This window comes from Syngnathus scovelli, chromosome 11 (assembly GCF_024217435.2).
Source record: "Syngnathus scovelli strain Florida chromosome 11, RoL_Ssco_1.2, whole genome shotgun sequence".
Classification (NCBI taxonomy): Eukaryota; Metazoa; Chordata; class Actinopteri; order Syngnathiformes; family Syngnathidae; genus Syngnathus; species Syngnathus scovelli.
Genome location: NC_090857.1, coordinates 10,625,832 through 10,645,650, shown reverse-complemented (window position 1 = coordinate 10,645,650; position 19,819 = coordinate 10,625,832). Strand labels below are relative to the sequence as shown.

At 40.0% G+C, this 19,819-nt stretch overlaps 2 protein-coding genes across 4 annotated transcripts in view; one reads left to right on the top strand and one right to left on the bottom strand.

Moving 5' to 3' along the window:
- The window catches only part of mmel1 (membrane metallo-endopeptidase-like 1), a 22,261-nt gene extending 2,442 nt beyond the window's left edge, over positions 1–19,819 (top strand). The window contains exons 2-25 of one of the 3 annotated variants that reach the window (XM_049734533.1): positions 198–266; positions 10,860–11,033; positions 11,108–11,155; positions 12,132–12,191; positions 12,265–12,426; positions 12,523–12,603; positions 12,805–12,900; positions 13,097–13,215; positions 13,459–13,524; positions 13,619–13,753; positions 13,932–14,021; positions 14,640–14,776; positions 14,851–14,944; positions 15,016–15,144; positions 15,319–15,417; positions 15,718–15,801; positions 15,883–15,986; positions 16,069–16,127; positions 16,199–16,318; positions 16,867–17,000; positions 17,075–17,140; positions 17,218–17,313; positions 17,438–17,514; positions 17,603–19,819. In XM_049734533.1, coding sequence (XP_049590490.1) covers positions 254–266; positions 10,860–11,033; positions 11,108–11,155; positions 12,132–12,191; positions 12,265–12,426; positions 12,523–12,603; positions 12,805–12,900; positions 13,097–13,215; positions 13,459–13,524; positions 13,619–13,753; positions 13,932–14,021; positions 14,640–14,776; positions 14,851–14,944; positions 15,016–15,144; positions 15,319–15,417; positions 15,718–15,801; positions 15,883–15,986; positions 16,069–16,127; positions 16,199–16,318; positions 16,867–17,000; positions 17,075–17,140; positions 17,218–17,313; positions 17,438–17,514; positions 17,603–17,702 — 2,343 coding nt within the window. In that variant the 5' untranslated portion in view covers positions 198–253 and the 3' untranslated portion in view covers positions 17,703–19,819. Of the gene's footprint in view, positions 1–197; positions 267–8,883; positions 9,200–10,859; positions 11,034–11,107; positions 11,156–12,131; positions 12,192–12,264; positions 12,427–12,522; positions 12,604–12,804; positions 12,901–13,096; positions 13,216–13,458; positions 13,525–13,618; positions 13,754–13,931; positions 14,022–14,639; positions 14,777–14,850; positions 14,945–15,015; positions 15,145–15,318; positions 15,418–15,717; positions 15,802–15,882; positions 15,987–16,068; positions 16,128–16,198; positions 16,319–16,866; positions 17,001–17,074; positions 17,141–17,217; positions 17,314–17,437; positions 17,515–17,602 lie in introns of those variants that run through there. The other 2 variants (XM_049734535.2, XM_049734534.1) reach the window with 2 other exon arrangements.
- miip (migration and invasion inhibitory protein) lies at positions 655–3,525 on the bottom strand. Its single transcript, XM_049734553.2, has 9 exons — positions 3,317–3,525; positions 2,700–2,839; positions 2,476–2,581; positions 2,123–2,234; positions 1,963–2,042; positions 1,760–1,886; positions 1,474–1,570; positions 1,226–1,333; positions 655–1,110 (listed from the first exon to the last, which is right to left on the bottom strand). The coding sequence occupies exons 2-9, from the start codon at positions 2,835–2,837 to the stop codon at positions 985–987; spliced, it is 894 nt and encodes a 297-aa protein (XP_049590510.1). The 5' UTR covers positions 2,838–2,839; positions 3,317–3,525; the 3' UTR covers positions 655–984.

Below are 19,819 nucleotides of genomic sequence, written 5' to 3'. Positions count from 1 at the left end.
GATGGGAAGTTTTTTTGTTTTTTTTTAAATTCTGTCTGTGGTGGGTAATGATACTTCCTTCATTTGGACTTCTGAGAGACAAAATAAACTGCAGCCCCGGCAAGATTTTTGAAAATGACTCAACCCACAATTGTGAAATGCGAAAAGAAGAGCACTGTGTAAAAATAGCTTGTTCTTTTTGTCTTCCGTTTCCACAGTGGTGTAATGCTCAGATGTCTGCTTCACATCCTTGAGGCTGCTGACATTCACTTCAATGTCATTGTATGGTATTGTTACATTTTAAAACATCTTCCTTATGGTTGCATTTCAATTTGCTTAGCAGTGGTAATAGATTAACCCAAGACTAACAGTTTGAAAATGTTGACGACAGTGATTTGCAGCAGCCTTGAGACCTCATATTGGCATTTTCTTTGTTCTTTCTGAAATGCCCTAAGACACCACAAGATGGCGATAAGACCCTCTTTAAATAGAAATGCGGAACAGTATTATGTACATATAGAACATACACTCTTACTGTATTTTTAAAGCTTGTGATGGAATAACGGTTTAACTATTAGTGACATTTTTGGAGTCATAAATTACCTTTATTATCTACTTAATGGAACTGGGACTTTAGCGGTCCAGCCAGGACATTGTATGAACTGTAAAGTGCTCTAAAATGATCAGTATATTTATTTGACATAACACACATAATTACACAACATTCATAATTTCTTGTAAAATCTATTTTTGCCTTACAGTAAGAGATTCTGGGCACGAGCCCTCCTGTGTGGACTTTGTATAGTCTGACTTTCTCCTTCATTCCAAAAGTATGTTAGACTTATTAAAAAGTACATAAATGTGGATTTGTCTACTCTATAATTGGCTGGCAACCAGTCCTAGATGACTCCTGCCTCTCGCACAAAAGTCACTCGCAAGTTGGTCCAAATGAGAACAAGCCTTACATAATAAAAAAAAACAAAGGGACATTTTTTTGAGGGTCTGTCAGCTGCGAAACAAAGGTACACGTCGTTTTCTTTTCTTTTTGGGCGAGATGTGCTCAAAGTGGTAACGGGGCAATGGAGTAAGAGGTGGCGCTTGGTCAAATGAAAAGGCCGTGAACATGTCATCCTGAAAAAAGAATAAGAAGAAAAATAAAATCACACTTGCGAAGTCTTTAGTCAACAAATTGTGGTTTAAGATTATGCAGGCATAGCATCTCATGAGGTCAAGTGGATCGTCTCACCTCTGGTGGCTCAGTGCGCTTTTCCACGTGACTTCGTAAGTCAAGGTTGCTGGGTGGTTGCAAATACTGGTAGCTCCGAACCGTGTTGGACCAGCCCAAGAGGCAATTCTGGATAACAGCAGGGCACAAGACATGAAGAAGTGAATTGTTGTTTTTGTGATATTATAAAAGTAGTCTTGACTGGAAAAGTGACACTTTCCTTCGTAACGCGTTAGCAACATTAAAAATGCTAAATTCATTTTACTTACAGAGGACAACCCCAAACTATCAGCTGGATTGAAGCTATTGCGGCAAGGTGGTTTGTAGTCATAAGGTGGCAGCAGGGTGGAGTGAGGGATGCTAACCCTGAATAATAAACACACAAAAACAAGAGACCATTTTATAAAAGCAACCACATGAAACTTACTTCATTTTGCCTTAAAAACCCACCCTTCCCAAACTATTTTTTTTTTAAATCCCCAAACTATGATAATTTGTATTTTCTATCGCTGTTGAGATGGAACACTTGTGGAGGATATGTATTTATGTTATTACCTGACGAGAGCTGGTTTATCATTTGTGTGGGGGTGGGACCATTTGGGCCTGCTGCACAGCGGACAGGATTCGTCGGGGTCAATAGGGACGGGGAACAGTCTACTATTCAGCTTGTACAAGAATGTGCCTGGATGAAAAGGAGCCCAGATGAGCATCATTAAAACAGTGGGCACGCCATAAGTGCAAAATGATGAAGCACTTACACTGATGATTATGTGTATAGACATTCAGGCTGTCGGTGTCTGCAAACAGTGACATGACAGACGGCTTATCTGATAAATATCTATGAGGAAAACCGTGTGATGATCAGTATCAGGTGAAGACAACAAGAACCGCACAACCAGTGGCGGCGGGATAGCTCACTTAGGTTGAGGCTGTTGCATGCATTCGCTCTCGTTTAGCATTCGAAAGTCTTGGAGATCATTGTAGAAATCATCTGAGCGTTCTTCCAGGGACTTTTCCACATCAAGGACACCTGAACAGTAACACATAAAAATTCTCGACGTGTTCCATTCAACGGGTATACTATACTGGAGTAGCAACTTCTCTCAGGGCTTCTCAGTACGGCAGTAATATTAGGTTGTTGTTTTTTTTTCCCATCCTTAATCCTTCATTCTTTAAATTAAATTCTTCATTCTTGGGAAAGTTTGGCTAAAGGATGTTACAGTCATGTTATTTAGTTAGACCTGGGGGAGTTTTAAATTAAAGATATGTACCTGCTATCCAGTCATATCCAAGTAACGGCGGCATACTCGGGCCGCTGTCTGAGACCGGTTTCTCCAGGTGTTGCCCATTCTGAAATGTGACTCGAGCATTCTTTCGCTGTTAAAAAAAAAAAAAAAAAAAAAGAAATCTGTAAACTTTTTTAAATGGTTTTAGGGAAAAATGTGTCTATATGGAAGTAGGACCTCTTGGACCGACGTGACATAGTTCTGCTCACCTGTTCTTTATTGTGATGCGCCAGGCATGACTTAACAGCAGAAGGCCCCCAGTCGTCATCCTTGTGTGTTGATGGTCGGACGCATTCAACGGCAAAAGATGGTGACCAAATCGAGCCACGAGTTGGTCCCTCATTCATATCTGAAATGAATGAATGATTTTATTTTGATTTAGAACATCAGAGGCAGCAAAATGTTACCTCTCTCTAACTGAGTGCTTATCGCTTAACAACTTTATACGAGTGCACAGGTGATGTAGAAAAAGGTACCTCATTTTAACGTTTGAAGAGATAGAGTATGACTAGATGCAGTTTGACGATGTTGATTATTTCAAATGTTTGTGTGTGGAGATCGACAGATGCACTATTTGCATTATGACATGGTCAATTTTGTGTTTGTAGATCGATCGATCGATGGAAGGCGATAGATACATGCACTATTTTTGTGAACGTTGGTGGGGGGAGGGCGTTTCAATGCTGCAAAAAACTAACAGATTTTTTTTTCAAGGTTAAACCATAGTTCCATATTCTAGGTATTCAACTTTGGTTGTTAGTTGTAAGTTTCCGAGACTTGCTATTTGTTTTTGCCGTTTCAGAGACTTATTTTAAGAGTTACTTACCTAAACCACTTTATTTTTTTCCTCTTACAGTTTTGGTAAACTATTTGATTACATACTGATTACGTTACAAGACAAACGTCGTTTCACCCTAATGACATCCGTTACGACATCAAATTCGCGTATTCGTATATTTTTAAATCCGCGTTTAGAAGTGACGCCATTGCATGAACTTCAAACCACCACCCCGTCACCATCGTCATAGCAACACACAAACCCGGTCATTTGATTGGTTAAAAGAATTCTTACCCACCATGCCTTGCTGTGAGCGCTCTTAAAGCGGCGGGCACGTTAAATTTGTATTTTCTAAGCGCCAGAGGGCGCCATTTGTATATACAGTAGAGCCTCGGTTTTCGACCACAATCTGTTCCAGAAGGCTGTTCGGGAAGTGAATTGTTTGAATTCTTTATCATGTTTTCCCATCAGATAATGGGGGGAAATCCGTTCCAAGCAAAAAACAACCTAGCCTTTTTTAAGCATTTTTTCATTTGCGCATTTTTGTCCGCTCGTGCAACTGCAGCGCACCGCCGAACGCGCAACTGTAGCGCGTCACCCACCGCGCAACTGCACCGCGCTGGTCGCATTATTGTGACAGAGCGGTCGCTGAAATTTAGAAAATATTTGTAAAGTCCTAATGGACTTTCCAAAATTTAAGTGGACCTCAGTGCGCAGGGAGCTTAATTTGGTCCGATCGCGCAACCGCAGCGCGCCGGGCGCTCACTGTCGCATTGCTTTAGGAGCGTCTTTGTGTTTTAGGATGGCTTTACTGCTTCCACTTGCTTCCTTTGGAGGCATGATTAGAGTTGATAAAATCCTCAGAGTAACAAGAATGTAATAGCGAACGGAAGCAGTTGGCATGCGGGTCCTCTCGGCTTATCTCGCGAGGTTCGACAACCGAATTTCGTCCGACATCCGAAGCAAAAGCATCTCGAATTTTTTGTTCGAATACCGATTTGTTCGAGAACCGGGACGTTCGAAAACCGAGGCTCCACTGTATAGACATTGATGCTTTCAATAACTATGACCTGATAGTGGTGGTATTCAGAGGTAGATTAAGACTGGTAAGGCCCAGGCTCTGTCACTCAACCGGGCGTCTGTATATTGGATATCATTTTGGGGCAAACCTTCAAGCGACCAAGTGAGGCAAACCTTCAACAGTGAAGTTCTCGTCACCAGGCAGCATGTTGCACTTTAAAACAAGTCTTATAATAGTGCGAAAGAACATATCCATCTTGGCCTCCCGTACATTAAAGCCATCCATCCGTGGTTGCGCTAATAATGAACTATGCTGCAGGTGCTGCAGGGTCACGGCCACATAATGACACGCCCCGATAGCCGCTCTGCCACCTTCCCTGCCGAGCCACTGATGCGGAGCGACTGGGCCCAGATGTCCACTCAGTATTCCGGTCACAGCTCACCAAGCAGGCCCAGTTGCGTTTTGATTAGTTGACCACACCGGCGCCCGGTTCCACCCCATTACGAGGCAACGGTGCCAGTCGGCAGGTTATATATTCCTCCCTGCCTGTCCAATTAAACCCCCCGCTGGTGGGCTACCAGCATTATGGCCTGCCACTGTTGCTCATTAGGTGCAGACGAACAACAACATAAATTAAGAAAAAAAAAAAAACGTTCTCATTTCGATCAGATGAGCAAAGCAGTGTACGGTTTTAGTATTGTGTCAGAAAGTCAATAATGACCTATTTGAACATAGTACAGTATAAATACAAAGTTGTTTAAAGTGACACTTTGGAGATGCATATCTTAAATGACCACTTTGGACAATCACCATTGAACAATCACCCGCTAAACATGAACTTTTTTTTGTTTGTTCATAATACGCTAATTTTATTCACGTAAATTGATTTTGGAATATAAAACACTTCTCATAGTCATAGACTTTTCTTCTCATAAATGTTTTCTTCTCATAAATGTTTGTGTTATTCAATTAATATTACAATTTTATCCTTGTCTTTTTTTTGTGGTATCACAACTCTTTTCATTCTGTTTTTCTTTTTTATTCTATTAATAAAATGATTTAATTTGAACAAAAACGTTTCTCTTATAGTACAATTTGTTTTTGATTGTTTGATGAAGATTTCATTTTTTTAATTGTTAAACATGACTTTTAAGATCAGATTAAATAAAATGATTTATTTTTTCAATATTGCTACTCATATGTATATTATATATGTGATTATAAATATTATTTTGTTATTGCTAGTTTGCATTGTAGAAATAAAGCAAAATAAAAATACTGCACACTTAAGGAGTTAATCCTTTAAAGTTTAACCGAGGAGATGATACCGGATTTTGGAAAATAACTGATGGCAATCACTGTATAGCAGCAGTCCTGAAAACCTCACTTGTTATAGGCACAGAGGAGGACCTCAATCTGTAGTGGTGCAAGCATCTTCTCACGCATTCTTGGGGTTTATTGTGAGATGAGGTGACAAGAGGCCATCTGAATAATCTGATAGAGGACTCGGAGGATGACCAAAAGGGAAGGTAGAAAGGGTTGGAGAGGCACAGGAGGGGGTGGGGGGGGGGGGGGGGTGTTTGGTGAGCCATTGGTGAGCTAAAGGTTCCTGTGCGATAACGAAAGGCAAACGGATCGATTGTGTGCGCCGGGCCTCCTGTGTTGGCCGTGTGCCGACGCCATTAAGATGAAGGAGATTACTGCTGCCACAATGTGAAGGGAAGGTAGAAAGCAGAATGAACAATATAGTTGGTTAAATATACATATATTTTAGTATTATTGTTGGTATTAATATTATTAGACTTGGACGAACAATTCACGACTTCAAATGCGAACCTCCCAACAGTTTGGTATACAAACATTCATTAAGCGTGGAAAGCAACATATCACGTTGCCACCACTATAGAAGCGATGCAAATGGTGATTATGCACGCTCACGTATTTTCCTGCTGTGTGGTCAGCCGTGTTTACGGCACAGTTTTGGCTCCTGATTGATGGAGGAGGGCGCTTGCCGTGACCTCGTTTCAACATTTTGTGCCACTACGGGCCTGCTTATTCGGCTGTATGTTTTCGTGAGGTCTATTAAATCAGCAGAGGAGCAAATAACTGTTGATGACGCCCATCAATTGGCGGCGTTAGGCCCATTTTACTCAACGCTTGTATTTTGTTCAGACTTACAGTGGAACGGACTTAGAAAAACAAATCCTCATCTTTCCCAATTAAAATGAATGCAAACGCCATTGCAGTACCGCATATTTTAATCGATTACTCAATCAATGAATCGAATATTCGGATGAATTTTTTTGGCAGTAAATTTTACTTTTAAAATCATTGTTTCAGATTACTGCTTGTTAATTGTTGTTATTTATTTTGTATAGTTTAATAATCAAACTAAACCAAATCATTTATTATTTCTCGTAATATTTAGAATGTATTCTCTTTTTTTCAAATATGATTTAATCCTCGTACGTTTGGAATTCATTGCATTATTTCTCATAATACAACTTTTTTTCCTTGAAAATATTGCAAGTTTATTATTTCTTGTAATAATTGAACTTTAGTCTCAAAATGTTTGCCACAAAACCATGACGTGATTCCATGAAACTGCAATGTTTTTCATACAACATTTGGACTTAGTTTTGATAAATGTTTAACTTACTGTTGCAATAATAGTTTCACAAGACGTTCTTGTTTAAATATTAAAACTTTGTCTCGTAACATTCCAACTTATTTCTTGTAACATTGCATCTCCTTTTTCATAATATTTCAATGTTTTTCCCTCACTGACATTTATTGCTTCATCACAAAGCTGATTGCTTTGCTTTGGAAATTGATGCCAAATAAATAGTTAGCCTACATAGCAATAAAAAATCCATAACGACACAAAATAATGGCATGAGATAATTTTAGTGGTTTTCCTGCGTCCCCTGCCAGGTGGCCTAGCCTAACATTTGCAACAACATGGACAACATCCTAATTAAAAAGCTTTTAGAGTTTTTGTCTGTAAACATGATTAGTGGTGGAATACTGTGACAATGACCGTTTGGAACAAGCGACACGTGAGTGGACGGTGCTCCAAAACACAGCTGGCTGCAAAGCAGCTGGAGTTGAATAAACACTGAGAAAAAGAGAGCAAGCGAGCGAGAGAGAAAGGCACTCTTTAAAAGCACTCACGTTGAGTAGACACGCATTAGTAGGCAAGAAGAAAGCAGCTTTTGATGACTTTTTTTTCTTCCCATTAAAGTAATTTGTCAGAACAGTGTTAAGGGAGGACTTATTTGAAAAGGATAACATAATTAAAATTAAAAGTGCAAAAAAGTCTCTTAGGAGAAAATGTGTTTCGTCATCTCAGAACAGTGGGCTGACTACACTTGTGACATTTTTAGGTTAAGTAGAAAAATGGTGACAGAAAAAGGGTTTTGGGTTTAAATATCCATATTGTAAGTTATAAAAACATACATATATGACATAGATAAAATACATGAACTTAGTGTCTCCTCCAACTGTGATGATGTACTTATCACACCATCACTTTATCCACGTAATATTTAGACTTTAATCATATGAAATTGAAAATATCCTAAAGTGCAAACATACAGTATATTTATCATCATTTCCTTTCAGTAATCGCATGGAACAAAAACAGATTGTTTAATATGTCATTTGACCTCATATTAATTCCAGATGAATGATGCACGTATATTATTAATGATTGAAAGTCAAACAAAAGGCCGAACACGATGAATATTTGAGGTGAAGCTTCCTCTCTGCTCGATGAAATTCATTCATCAAATATTAAATCTTTTGCAAAGCTCCACTTCTCCCACCCGCCAGGCTGCGGGCCATCACTCATCATGCCGCAAGCTTATCAGCGTTCACGTCTCACCAATCTGTATAGTGCTGCATAGTAATATAGCATATGAAGGTCGTTCCTCATCTGGTCTTGTCTGAGCAAGCACTTAGTCTTGATGATCAGCTAATTAGAGCATTTAATCAGGTCCCATCACACGGGTCACAGGGGACGATAAAATGGTGACGGGCCAAATTTTCACACATCGCCCAGTATGCTAAAAGGAAGTTGCACACCACACTACACAGTGATATCTTAAAACTGAAAATCTCTATAAATTATTCTAGCAATATTACAATTTATATTATATAGATTTTTTTCCAGAAAAAAATACAACATTAATATTTATTACCATGATATTTTGAAAATATTGACAATGTAATACATTACACAAATATGTACAAATATTTGGAAACTGTATTTATATATATATTTTTTTACTTACAGTACATGCATTTAAAATATAAAATGAAAAAAAATATTTTAATGACTGGAATGTCTCAACTCCTTTATCAGCTCATCAGCTCGCCACTAATATTAGTTGTTCTGCGTGGAGGACAAAGAAAATATGTCTGTGAATGTTGTCTGTCTACATGTGTTGCTTGCTCAGTTATGGGCAATCTACTTCTCATAAAGTTTTCGCACCGCACCGCAATGCAAACACACACACACACACACACGCACACACACGCACACACACACACACACACACACACACACACACACACGCACACACGCACACACACACACACACACGCATAGTCCTGGCATTCCTTTTATCAGAAACACACCTACATCCCTCCCTCTCTCCCTCTCTCTCTCCGTCTGCCGCCTCCCTCGTCCCCCGCGAGCGCCACACGGGCTCACAAGTGGATCTCCCCCTCGAGCAAACCGCAGCACGGACTCATTTCTCCACGCACCAGCTCTGAGTGGATGCTCACTCAGCAGGGGTGTTTTGAGATATTAGCGCGCTGTGTGTGGGGGTGAGAGTAGGTGAGAGTGTGTGTGGTGGTGGGGGGGAGGGAAGCGACTCGCCCACATCCACCATCCCCGTTCAAAGGTAAGATGCTCGTTCTTTGTTGCCGGGGTGACCGCTAATGATGATAATGATGGGAGGATCACTTAGAGTGGTTGGAAAGTCTTCATTAAGTGCTAATTCTTCATGTTGTGGTTAAATACATTTATTTATTTATTTATATTAGTGGTACTTTCTAAGATCCACTTTGACTAATTCCAAGAGGTGGGCTTACTGGGCAACTTTTAGCCTTTGCAATTTGACATTTTAAAAAAGGTCCTTGTACAGACTTTTTGCTATTTCAATTTGTAGAAATGATCCTCAAATATATACTTAGCAGTTGGATTTGTACATTTTGCCTTGAAATGAAACAAGAAAGTGGCAACAGTTGTTTAGAGTAAATGCATGACATATTTTGAATGTATTTAGCACAGTCTATGTTGCCTTCACCAGCTCCTTAAAAAAATCTTAAAATGAGGAATGAGAAGTGTTCTATATATAAAGTTTTATCTTTCATTAATATTCTGTAGACCTTTGTCACTTTCTTATGCCATTCATCATGCAATAGCGTATTGCTGTCAAGCGATTAAAATATTTAATTGCGATCAATTGCATTGTTTGTATTGTTAACTCATAGTTAATACACACACACACACACACACACACACACACACACACACACACACACACACACACACACGCACACACACACACACACACACTCACAGACACGCACACATATAGTATGTTTGGTCCATCACCAGCAGGAGAAAAACGTGTAATATAGGAATGATATAAAATATTAACCCAAATGTATGTTTGTAGATATAGCTATATGATTTCTATGCAGAAAGTCCAACGTGCTCCAAATGTCTTTTAAATAAACGTACTGGGCATTAAATACACATTATAGCGTTACAATATGTTACACCAGGCCTCCATTAAAAGCTTTTATAACTGCAGACAGATGCGTCTGGATGCACTCTGATGGCTCGCTAACAAGAACCACTTTCCCGCTCACTTTTCATTGCTAAACGTGCCACCATGAGTATTAATGAGGAGGGTCTTTTGACGCTAATGCTCCCATTCGGTGTGACCCTGTGATTTACTCTCAGGCCAAATGATAGAGAAACAGGTGGTGCACAACTGAGGCGGCAGTACACTGCTGATTGACATTGTCTTTCCATCATCCCAGTCGCGCAAAATTGACTTCATGTGCATATAATTATGATATATGCAAATGAGCTCTATTGAAATAGGCTTATGGCTCAAAGCCTAATAATGTGTTTGTACGAATTTTAATAGTGAAATTAACCTTCGCCAAAATATTCAATTCTACGCCCAAACTATTCAAAGCATATGGCGAGCAGTGATAAGCCTGTAATGTTCTACATTGTGAGCGTTGCGTCTCATCAAGCTGGAAGAAAGGAATGACAACGCTATACTTATATGCATGAGAAATAAAGTGAATTTATTTGCGTCGGTCATAATAAAAATGTAATTAACTGACTAGATAACATTTCAAAAAATGACATTTATTTATTTATTTGTTTATTCAGTTATTTTGATTTGATCTATTTATCCATCCCTTAATATTGCCGTGGTGATTTACTATCTGACTATTATTTCAAGGTCCTTTTACCATGTTGTAAGCAATCAAAAAATCTACCTTAATTGCCCCATTTTTTTCTCGCTTTTTTGACAGAGGCTACAGTCAGGAGAATGGGCAAATCTGAAAGCCAAATGGATATCATGGAGAAATCGGGTAAACCTGGCAAACGTGGATGGACGGTAGCAGAAATCGGTCTGTCTGTGCTCCTGCTGCTAGTCAGCTGCGCCTTGGCCGGCCTGGTGGTCCTCTACACATCGGTGCTCAAAGGTATCAATAAAGTTGACCATCTAATTGAGTTGTGGCTTTCTAACAAATGTCTAATCCCTCCCCCTTTCTTCCAGAACAATCTCAGCGTTCGAGTGTGTCTCGCAGCTCAGCAGACATGGGAGGTGAGCAATTCTAAAGCTCAGACAGTCAACACGGCACAGTGAAGTGTTGTCACGGGGCAAGCGCCACCTCGCTTAATACTCTAAAGTCTCATTGGTGCCAAGTCAGCAGTGTGGCACAAAAGTCAGTGCTGACGCACCAAAGTCTACTGTGCCGCCAATCCCTCCCAAATGCTTTGCACAAGCAATCTCCGACTTCACTCAAAGTTACATTTGGTCAGACGGCATTCAAAAGACAGACTCAAATGCACCGACTGCAGACTCTTTTGTTCACCAAAAAATCGAGTCAATCCCGCCGCCGGCTGAACACAATGTACTGGAGGAACTTACGAAAGTAGAAGCAGTAAGAGGGCTAAATGGGGCGAAAGAGTCCTCCTTATGATAAGTGTCATCATGACAATGGAACACGTCATGTTTGATCTGCACTTAAAAACCAGACATTACCTGAAATGAGTTCTCAAGATATTGAATGGATTGCAAGTGGACATCTCTCATCTGAGTAGGCTTCATCAGTTCATGAAAAAAAAAAAACGCTTGGTGAGAGATAAAGCAGCAAAATGTGCCTCCAACCAACCATGAATGGTATCCTTTGTTTCCATGCAAAATTGTGAAGATGCCTTACAGAGAGACTCAGCAGACGAAATGTCTTCAAAGGCAAACAGTGCAGTTGTGGTCGATTAAATGCCCTGACAAATAAATAAATGACTTTGCATGAAATGAACATTTTAATTGCTTGTATACAAATCAGAGCCTAACCAATGTGGATTTTTGCGGCCGATTTAGCAGAAACAATTTCTAAACTGATTAATTGGCTGATTTATTGACATATACGTACATCGTGAGTAAAATAACTTTTTTTTTTTTGGTTTCTTAACACTTACAACAATATCTAACTTTGAAGTTGAAACTTTCATTGTAAGGCAAAATGGTAAAACATTTGAGGTACCAAAGTCATGAGTTGTTTATTTTTTCTATCCAGGTCAGCTGTTGCGCTCCAACCTCGACAGTGTGTGCACAACTGCAGACTGCGTAATCGCAGGTGAGGCCTTCAAGACTTACAAACGTGTCGTAAAAATAAGTCTCATTTTGACAATCCAACCCTTCCCCTACAGCGTCACGGCTCCTGCAGAACATGGATGCGTCGGTGAAGCCCTGCGATAACTTCTACCAGTACGCCTGCGGGGGCTGGCTGGACCGCCATGTCATCCCCGAGACCAGCTCGCGTCACAGCGTCTTTGACATCCTCAGGGACAAGCTGGAGATTGTTCTCAAAGGTCAGTGCGTGGCTCGAGCACCGAATGACCAACTACGAGGTTGCGTCAATATTATATATTATATAATAATATAACGTGTTGTCTCCTGTCTTTCAGGTGCTTTGGAGACGGAAAGCAAAGAAGACAGAGATGCCATCAAGAAAGCCAAAATACTTTACAGCTCCTGCTTGAATGAAAGTAAGCTCATCCATGTCTGAACCTAAAAGTCCACATGATTGACTAATTTATTCCAGGAAGTAGCCAGCTGCATCTTGTAACATTGAAAAGCTCAATTGGTGCCAGAATAGAATAATTATGATTACTGAACTTTGTAAGAGATCTTACTGAGATGTGACCTGTGCAGGTGTCCCTAATGTTGTGACCGCTTGATTTGTCTAGGCCTCATTGAGCAGCGCGACTCTCAGCCACTCCTGATGCTCATCGACATTATCGGCGACTGGCCTGTGGCTTCTGATGACTGGAACGCCACCTCTGGTAAAAGGAACTTCTGAGAACTGTGAGGCGGACCATGTCCACAATGCTGCCTTGAATTGCAAAATGTTCTCTTTTTATTATCTGATGCTTACACGGCCGAAATCTTCAATATTTAATGTCTGCCTGCTCATTCATATTGAACCTTAAAAGAAATGGAAGTGCTCCACAGATTATATTAAATTAGATTTTACTTCAGAGGAAGAATGGAACCTCGAGGACACGCTGGCCACAATGACCGCTCGCTTTCATAAGAAGGCTCTCCTGGACATGTACGTGTGGACCGACGACCGAGATTCTCGGCGCCATATCGTTTATGTAAGATTGTCATCTCTTTATCGTCAACAAATTGTTTACTGTACATCCATATAGGTAACGATCATATAAGGGCAAAGGAGACACATTTGGTTATCGATCAAACTAACAAGTCCTTTTACAAATTGGAAGGTATTTCAAGAAATATTTTCTGTTACATCACCGACCACAAATATACTTGTATAAAAGTATAGTCACCGAAATATTCTGTTAAGGAATAACAGTAAAATCTTGTATTTTGTTTAGATTGACCAGCCGGGACTTGGGATGCCTTCAAGAGATTATTATTTTAACGATGGAAACTACAAAAGGGTAAGGGCCCATTTTGATTTGACGATCATTTTCTTATATTCTACCATTTTTCAAGCTCATTATAGATTGTCATAATTGTCAATGTCACCGTTAGGTTCGCGAGGCCTACCTCCACTTCATGGTCGCCATCGCCAAGATGACCCGTGAGGACAGGAACCTGACGCAGGACGATGAACGCGTGTGGGAGGAAATGATGCAAGTCTTGGACCTGGAGACGGACATTGCCAACGTGAGTGTCACGATAAAGAGAGGAAACCGTCCTTGTATTGAAATACATGTCAAATATTTTTTTATTGGACAGACGCCGCACCCCTACTGACTAATCACCACTACACAGTTAAATTTTAAGGCACAACAATGAGCAGTTATCGCTTAATAGCACTCGTTCATGATTTGCCTCCATCCAGGCCACATTGCCGGCTGAGGAGCGTCAGGATGTCACCGTTCTTTACAACAAGATGACGGTGACCGAGCTGCAGAGTACTTTTGGCTTTAACGTGAGTGACGACTGCATGTCTGCTTCCAGAGATAACACAGAAGCAGTTGATTACAATGCTCCAGTCGGACAAAAAGAAAAGTAATTAACAAAAATGTTGGAATTTACGAGAGCGGGCTGCTACACGTGATTTAAAAAAAAAAAAAAAAAAAAAAAAAAACGTATTTTGCTTGAGATTTATTGAAACAACCTGTGGCTCATTTTGCAAAGTTTGTTTTGTAACAATTAGATGTTATGGTCATGAGGCGGCAGCTGCTGTTAGTCTCACGACCTTATAGATTATTATTTGTTTTTTATTGCTCTATGCAATCTCTCTTCTCAATGCCAGATTAGATTTGCAATTTCGCATTGTTTATCTGTTTAGGATGTCTGCATTGGTTTGGAGCTCATTTGGACTAATTCCCTTATAGTCAAGTACGAGACTTGGAATTGACCCAAAATGGCTGCTTCAACCCAAAATGGCCGACTTTCTGTTTCATAGCAGACAAGACTTTTTCTATTCATCAAAAGACTGAATAAATACAGTGATGTCAAACCTGGTGCCCTCTTGGCCCATAAAAGAAACATCTTACAGTAACCTAGACTATAAGAAAAAAACATTTTAACACTTGTTTTGCAGGGTTTTAACTGGACACGGTTTATTCGAGGCGTGCTATCCAGCGTGTCACTCACTGTGGAGCTGGAAGAGGAAGTGGTGGTGTACAGCTCACCTTACCTGGACAAGATGAATGAAGTCCTCTCCAGACACAGTGTTCGGTCAGCAGTTGCACAAACAAGGAATAAAGATTGAAAGTAAAATGTGTGTTTATAGTAACACTTCATATATGCAGAACTATGCAGAACTATCTTACCTGGCAGCTGGTCATTGACAGAGTTAACAGCTTAAGTCGACGTTTCAAAGACGCCAGGGCCCGTTACAGGAAGGTAGACTCCACCGCTGCTTCGCTCCTGAATAGGAAAATTTCTTTCTGGGTTAAAGTTTATGTGCGTCTCAGACTCTGTATGGGACCACGGTGGAGGATGCCTGGTGGCGAGAATGTGTCCGATACGTCCAGAGCAGCATGGAGAATGCCGTCGGAGCGCTGTACGTACGAGAGACTTTTGCCGGGGAAAGCAAACGAATGGTGAGGAACATCTCACGTTCACTCGATGAAAATTTTACAAAAAATGGCCATTATCCATCCAACCATTTCTATCTTTTAACTTATCCCAATTGAAGGCAGATGACGCCCTAAATTGGTCGTCAATCAATTACAGGGCGAGTTGTCATAATCATCTTTGTTTATTCATGATCATAGGTCAGTGACCTCATCGGAAAAATCCAAACAGCGTATGTGGAAACACTTGAGGAGCTAGGCTGGATGGATGCAACCTCTAAGGAGAAGGCCAGAGAGAAGGTAGCCTTATACATTATCCTTCACTCATTTGAGTCTTTGCAAGCAATGAGGGTCAAGTCTAGTCTGACTCTGGACACCTCTTTAATCTTCAGTGGACCTCAAAGCAATCCCAGGCCAGTTGGGAGACATACTCGTCCCTCTAGTATCTTCTATGTCAGATCTGAGGTGTTTAAAATGGAATACCTACATTTCAAATAGACATGGAAATAAATAGATATACATACTAGGCATAGTCAGTGACTATCACCGCATGCATGCATTAGTTGAAAATTGTCACTAAGTGCAGTGCATCTCCTGTAGGCCATGGCCATCAAAGAGCATATTGGCTATCCAGATCACATTCTGCAAGAAGATAACCAGAAACTGGACCAAGAGTATGCTCACGTAAGAAAACAGACTGTGTTTTAGTGGAGAGCATAACAAAATACATTAAATCCACTCGTTTGTACTGCTTTCCCAAATCAGTTGAATTTTAGCGAGGAACACTACTTTGAGAACATTCTGGAGAATCTCAAGTCTGAGGCCCACAAGAGTTTGAAGAAGCTCAGAGAGCCGGTGGATCCTAACTTGTAAGTTAAAACTCAACAAAGGGTGTTTTGGGCAGACGAATGCTTGATGATGGGATTATAAACATTCCTGGTCGCTACTCAGGTGGATCATCGGTGCTGCAGTGGTGAACGCTTTTTACTCTCCCAACAGAAACCAGATCGGTAAGATCTTTAATGGCGCTGCTGATTAGCATTTTTCAGCTACGCTCATGCGCACCTTCTTGTGTTTCCAGTGTTTCCCGCAGGCATCCTGCAGCCACCTTTCTTCAGTAAACATCAACAGCAGGCTTTGAACTTCGGTGGAATCGGAATGGTCATCGGTCATGAGATCACGCATGGATTTGATGATAATGGTAAAACTTTTAAGACTTGTCTCTGGCAACTCCAGTTTTCTCTGAATATTCCAGTTTTTATTCCAGTTATCTCTGTCTACTCCAAGGTTCCTAGGATATGGCTTTTTTCGCCGGGTATTCTAATTTTTATGAATGTTTTTTCTGCAATCCACTGCTCTGTAAATGCAGATAACAAAATTTTACTCTGTATTGTATGTGACAAAATTAACAGCAAAGGTGCCAAAGTCAAGGCCTGGGGGCCAGATACGGCCCGCCACATCATTTTATGTGGCCCCCTAAGACAAACTGTACATCAACTTCATCTATCAATACTAAAGTTACAAATTGTCTTCATTTATTTAAAAAAATACAGATTTACTAACAATTTTTGCTACCATTGATCTTTAAAAAATATTTGAACGGTTTTTACTAGTCTCCAGTTTCAAACTTAGTTATTCATCAGTTTGTTTACAGTCGTAATGGCCCTCAACAAAAATGAGTTTGACACCCCTGAAGGGTAGATCAACATGTACTCAAATTAATGTACCATGCTTGGTATTCCATGGCAGGGCGTAATTTCGACAAGGACGGCAACATGCTCAACTGGTGGAGTAATTACTCGGCAGAACATTTCAAGGAGCAGTCACAGTGCATAGTGCAGCAGTACGGGAAGTTCAACTGGAAACTTGCTGGCGGACAAAACGTAAGACTTCTTCGTAACTGTAGATCAGCCTCACCGGGATATATTTCTGAGCATTTTTTTATTCGTCATTTTAGGTGAGCGGAATCAGCACTTTAGGGGAGAACATAGCTGATAACGGAGGGGTTCGGCAAGCCTATAAGGTGTGATGTTACATTGATTTAAACCAACACAAGACATGCGTAATGGGTTTTATAATTGATGCTTGATTTGTTTAAAGGCTTACCTTAAGTGGGTGGAGACAGAAGGAGAAGAGCCTCGTCTGCCTGGTCTGGACATGGATCACAAGCAGTTGTTCTTTCTTAACTTTGCCCAAGTAAGCAAAACAACAAAAACAAGGATACATGCGATTGCACAAGATTCAGAGACATTTATCAGTGGATTGATGCTTTAGAGAAATTACTACTCACAGCTCTAAATTATTACTCTGCTTCATCCAGGTTTGGTGCGGGGCATATCGACCCGAATATGCCAGCCAATCCATTAAGACGGACTCTCACAGCCCTTTAGAATACAGGTAAGTGGTTGGTACTGTAAGATCCCTAGTTCAATTCAGTATTGAATTTTCATGGTGGAGTTCACATGCTCTTTGTTTTTTGCCTTAGGGTTCTCGGTTCACTCCAGAATTTTGAAGCCTTCTCAGAGGCGTTCCAGTGCCAGCAAGGGAGCCCGATGAACCCAGAGCAAAAATGTCGCGTCTGGTAGTAGATTTTTGCTGTGACGACTAACTGAAAGGAGACACTGTCTTCATGCTGACAACTGCAACGGGCTCATTTATTTGAGGTGACGCCAAGTATTGAAGTCACTGTTGTCGTATTTGCAAGCGATGACATTGTGGATTCGTTTTATGGCTTGAAAGAAAAGGGTTTGGTGGATTCACGAGGCAACAGTAACGTTTTACGTAAAGCATTTTCCTCTGGGAATTTCTGTCACAAATCTTGAGAACAGATCTTTGTGATTAACTCGTGAATGTTCTCGCTTGGCCGCCACGGAGTCAATCACGGCGAGCACTCACAAAAGTGATTGGCGGCTACAAAGGACTTAGTTCCGCTCTGTGACTTTGTGTACTGGCTGCTAAAGTGCAGCTAATTACCTGAGAGACTTTAAACTTAAATCTTTGCAGCTTTAACCATAAATTAACATTTAAAGTGAGCTGCAGCTTTTCAACAAAATATTTAAATATTTAACTCTGGCTCTTCAGAAGCTTTTTGAGTGTCTCACACGTACACTACTAATGTTGAATTTTCAGATCTTGACACGGCTTGACATGACTTGTTTGAATTTTAACTGATGGATTGAGGGAGAAAAACATTTTCATACACGACAGGTACCTATTTGTGTAATTAATTGTCAATTGTTATGTAAAAAGTTATTCGAGTAATGCTTAAGAGCAATGTAGAAATCAAAATTTCCACCTTGTCTTATCATAACTGATTCACAGCAAAAAACTGTTTTGCTTTTCAAACTGTAAAATAAGCAAAATCACTTCTTGTAGCTAATATGTAGAGAAAATAACAACAATAAAACAACGCTTTCGCTAGCTAGCGCGAGTACAGCATTTGACAATAAATTCCCTTTTTACATTTAGTGTTGTCATAAATATTTTCCTTGTCTGCTAATTATTCGTTGAGTCCCATCAAAAAAGTCAACTAAAATGAGCAAGACAAAAAAAGTTTGCTTGCCTACTCTTATGAAATTAATCAAAACAAACAAGACTTAAACTTTCCCAAGAAAATTATAAAATTATCACTATTTTGAGCACAGTACTGCTTTGAGGAAACAATTTTAATTCTTCCTTGAATCTCAACATTAACATTTTCTTTGTTGGCTTATCAACATAGATAAATTAAAAGTTGATAAATAGATCAAATTTTACTTTGGGTGTTTTGGGCCAAATTTTGAGTCACGGTTATTTCCACTGTATTAAAAAACGACAAAGATCCTGCTAGCTCATAGCAATGATTTGAATCACCGTTAGCATCCCTCTGCTTCCACAACCGCACGTGACGACACAAAGCTACATTTGTCGCATTAGTACAACAACACGGAATAATACGTAAACATAGTTAAGACTGGACTCTTTGCCTTTCGTACACAACCGATTCCACGTGACCGGTGGACTGCTCAGGCAGCGGCAATCAGATGAAGCTCACATTGATTAATGGAGATGAAAGGAGGCCGAGGCCTTGTGACCGCCAATAAGAACCTGGACGAATGGGGCTGGGACTGTTATTTTCAAGCTTCATTACCATGTAATGGCAGGAGAATCAAAGCGGAGCATAGGAAGAGAGGTGGAAGCGTGTAGAGTGGGGTGATTAGGGTTGCTTCAGTGCTACAAAGAGCTTTAAAGAAAAAGATGAAAAATACATTCAGGATGCCTTGTGACTGTTTAGTCTGAATGTGCTCTATTCTACGTATTCTATTCTAAGTACTAGATATACATTAAATGTTATTGTATTTGTTTGATGTTCTATACAGGACTACTTGTTTGATGTTCTATACAGGACTACATACGTACATATAGACACTTCAGGTGACATCCATATGGTGAAACTGTGTTATTATTACCAGCCAAGTAGTTTTTTGCTAGAGTATACAGTATATATCAGAACTATATTGAAAAAAAAAAAAAAAAAGAAATATGTGAGAGGAATTTATTTATCTATTTGAGATTGCATTGTTGCTTTGTCAGTTTTAAAAAGTAAAATAAAATCATGTTTTATGAATGTTCCTGCTGTTAATTTGATTTCTACAACGATTGCTATTTTTGTGATGCTGATCTGTAATGATTGCCATTAAAGTGAATGTCCCAACAACGTGAA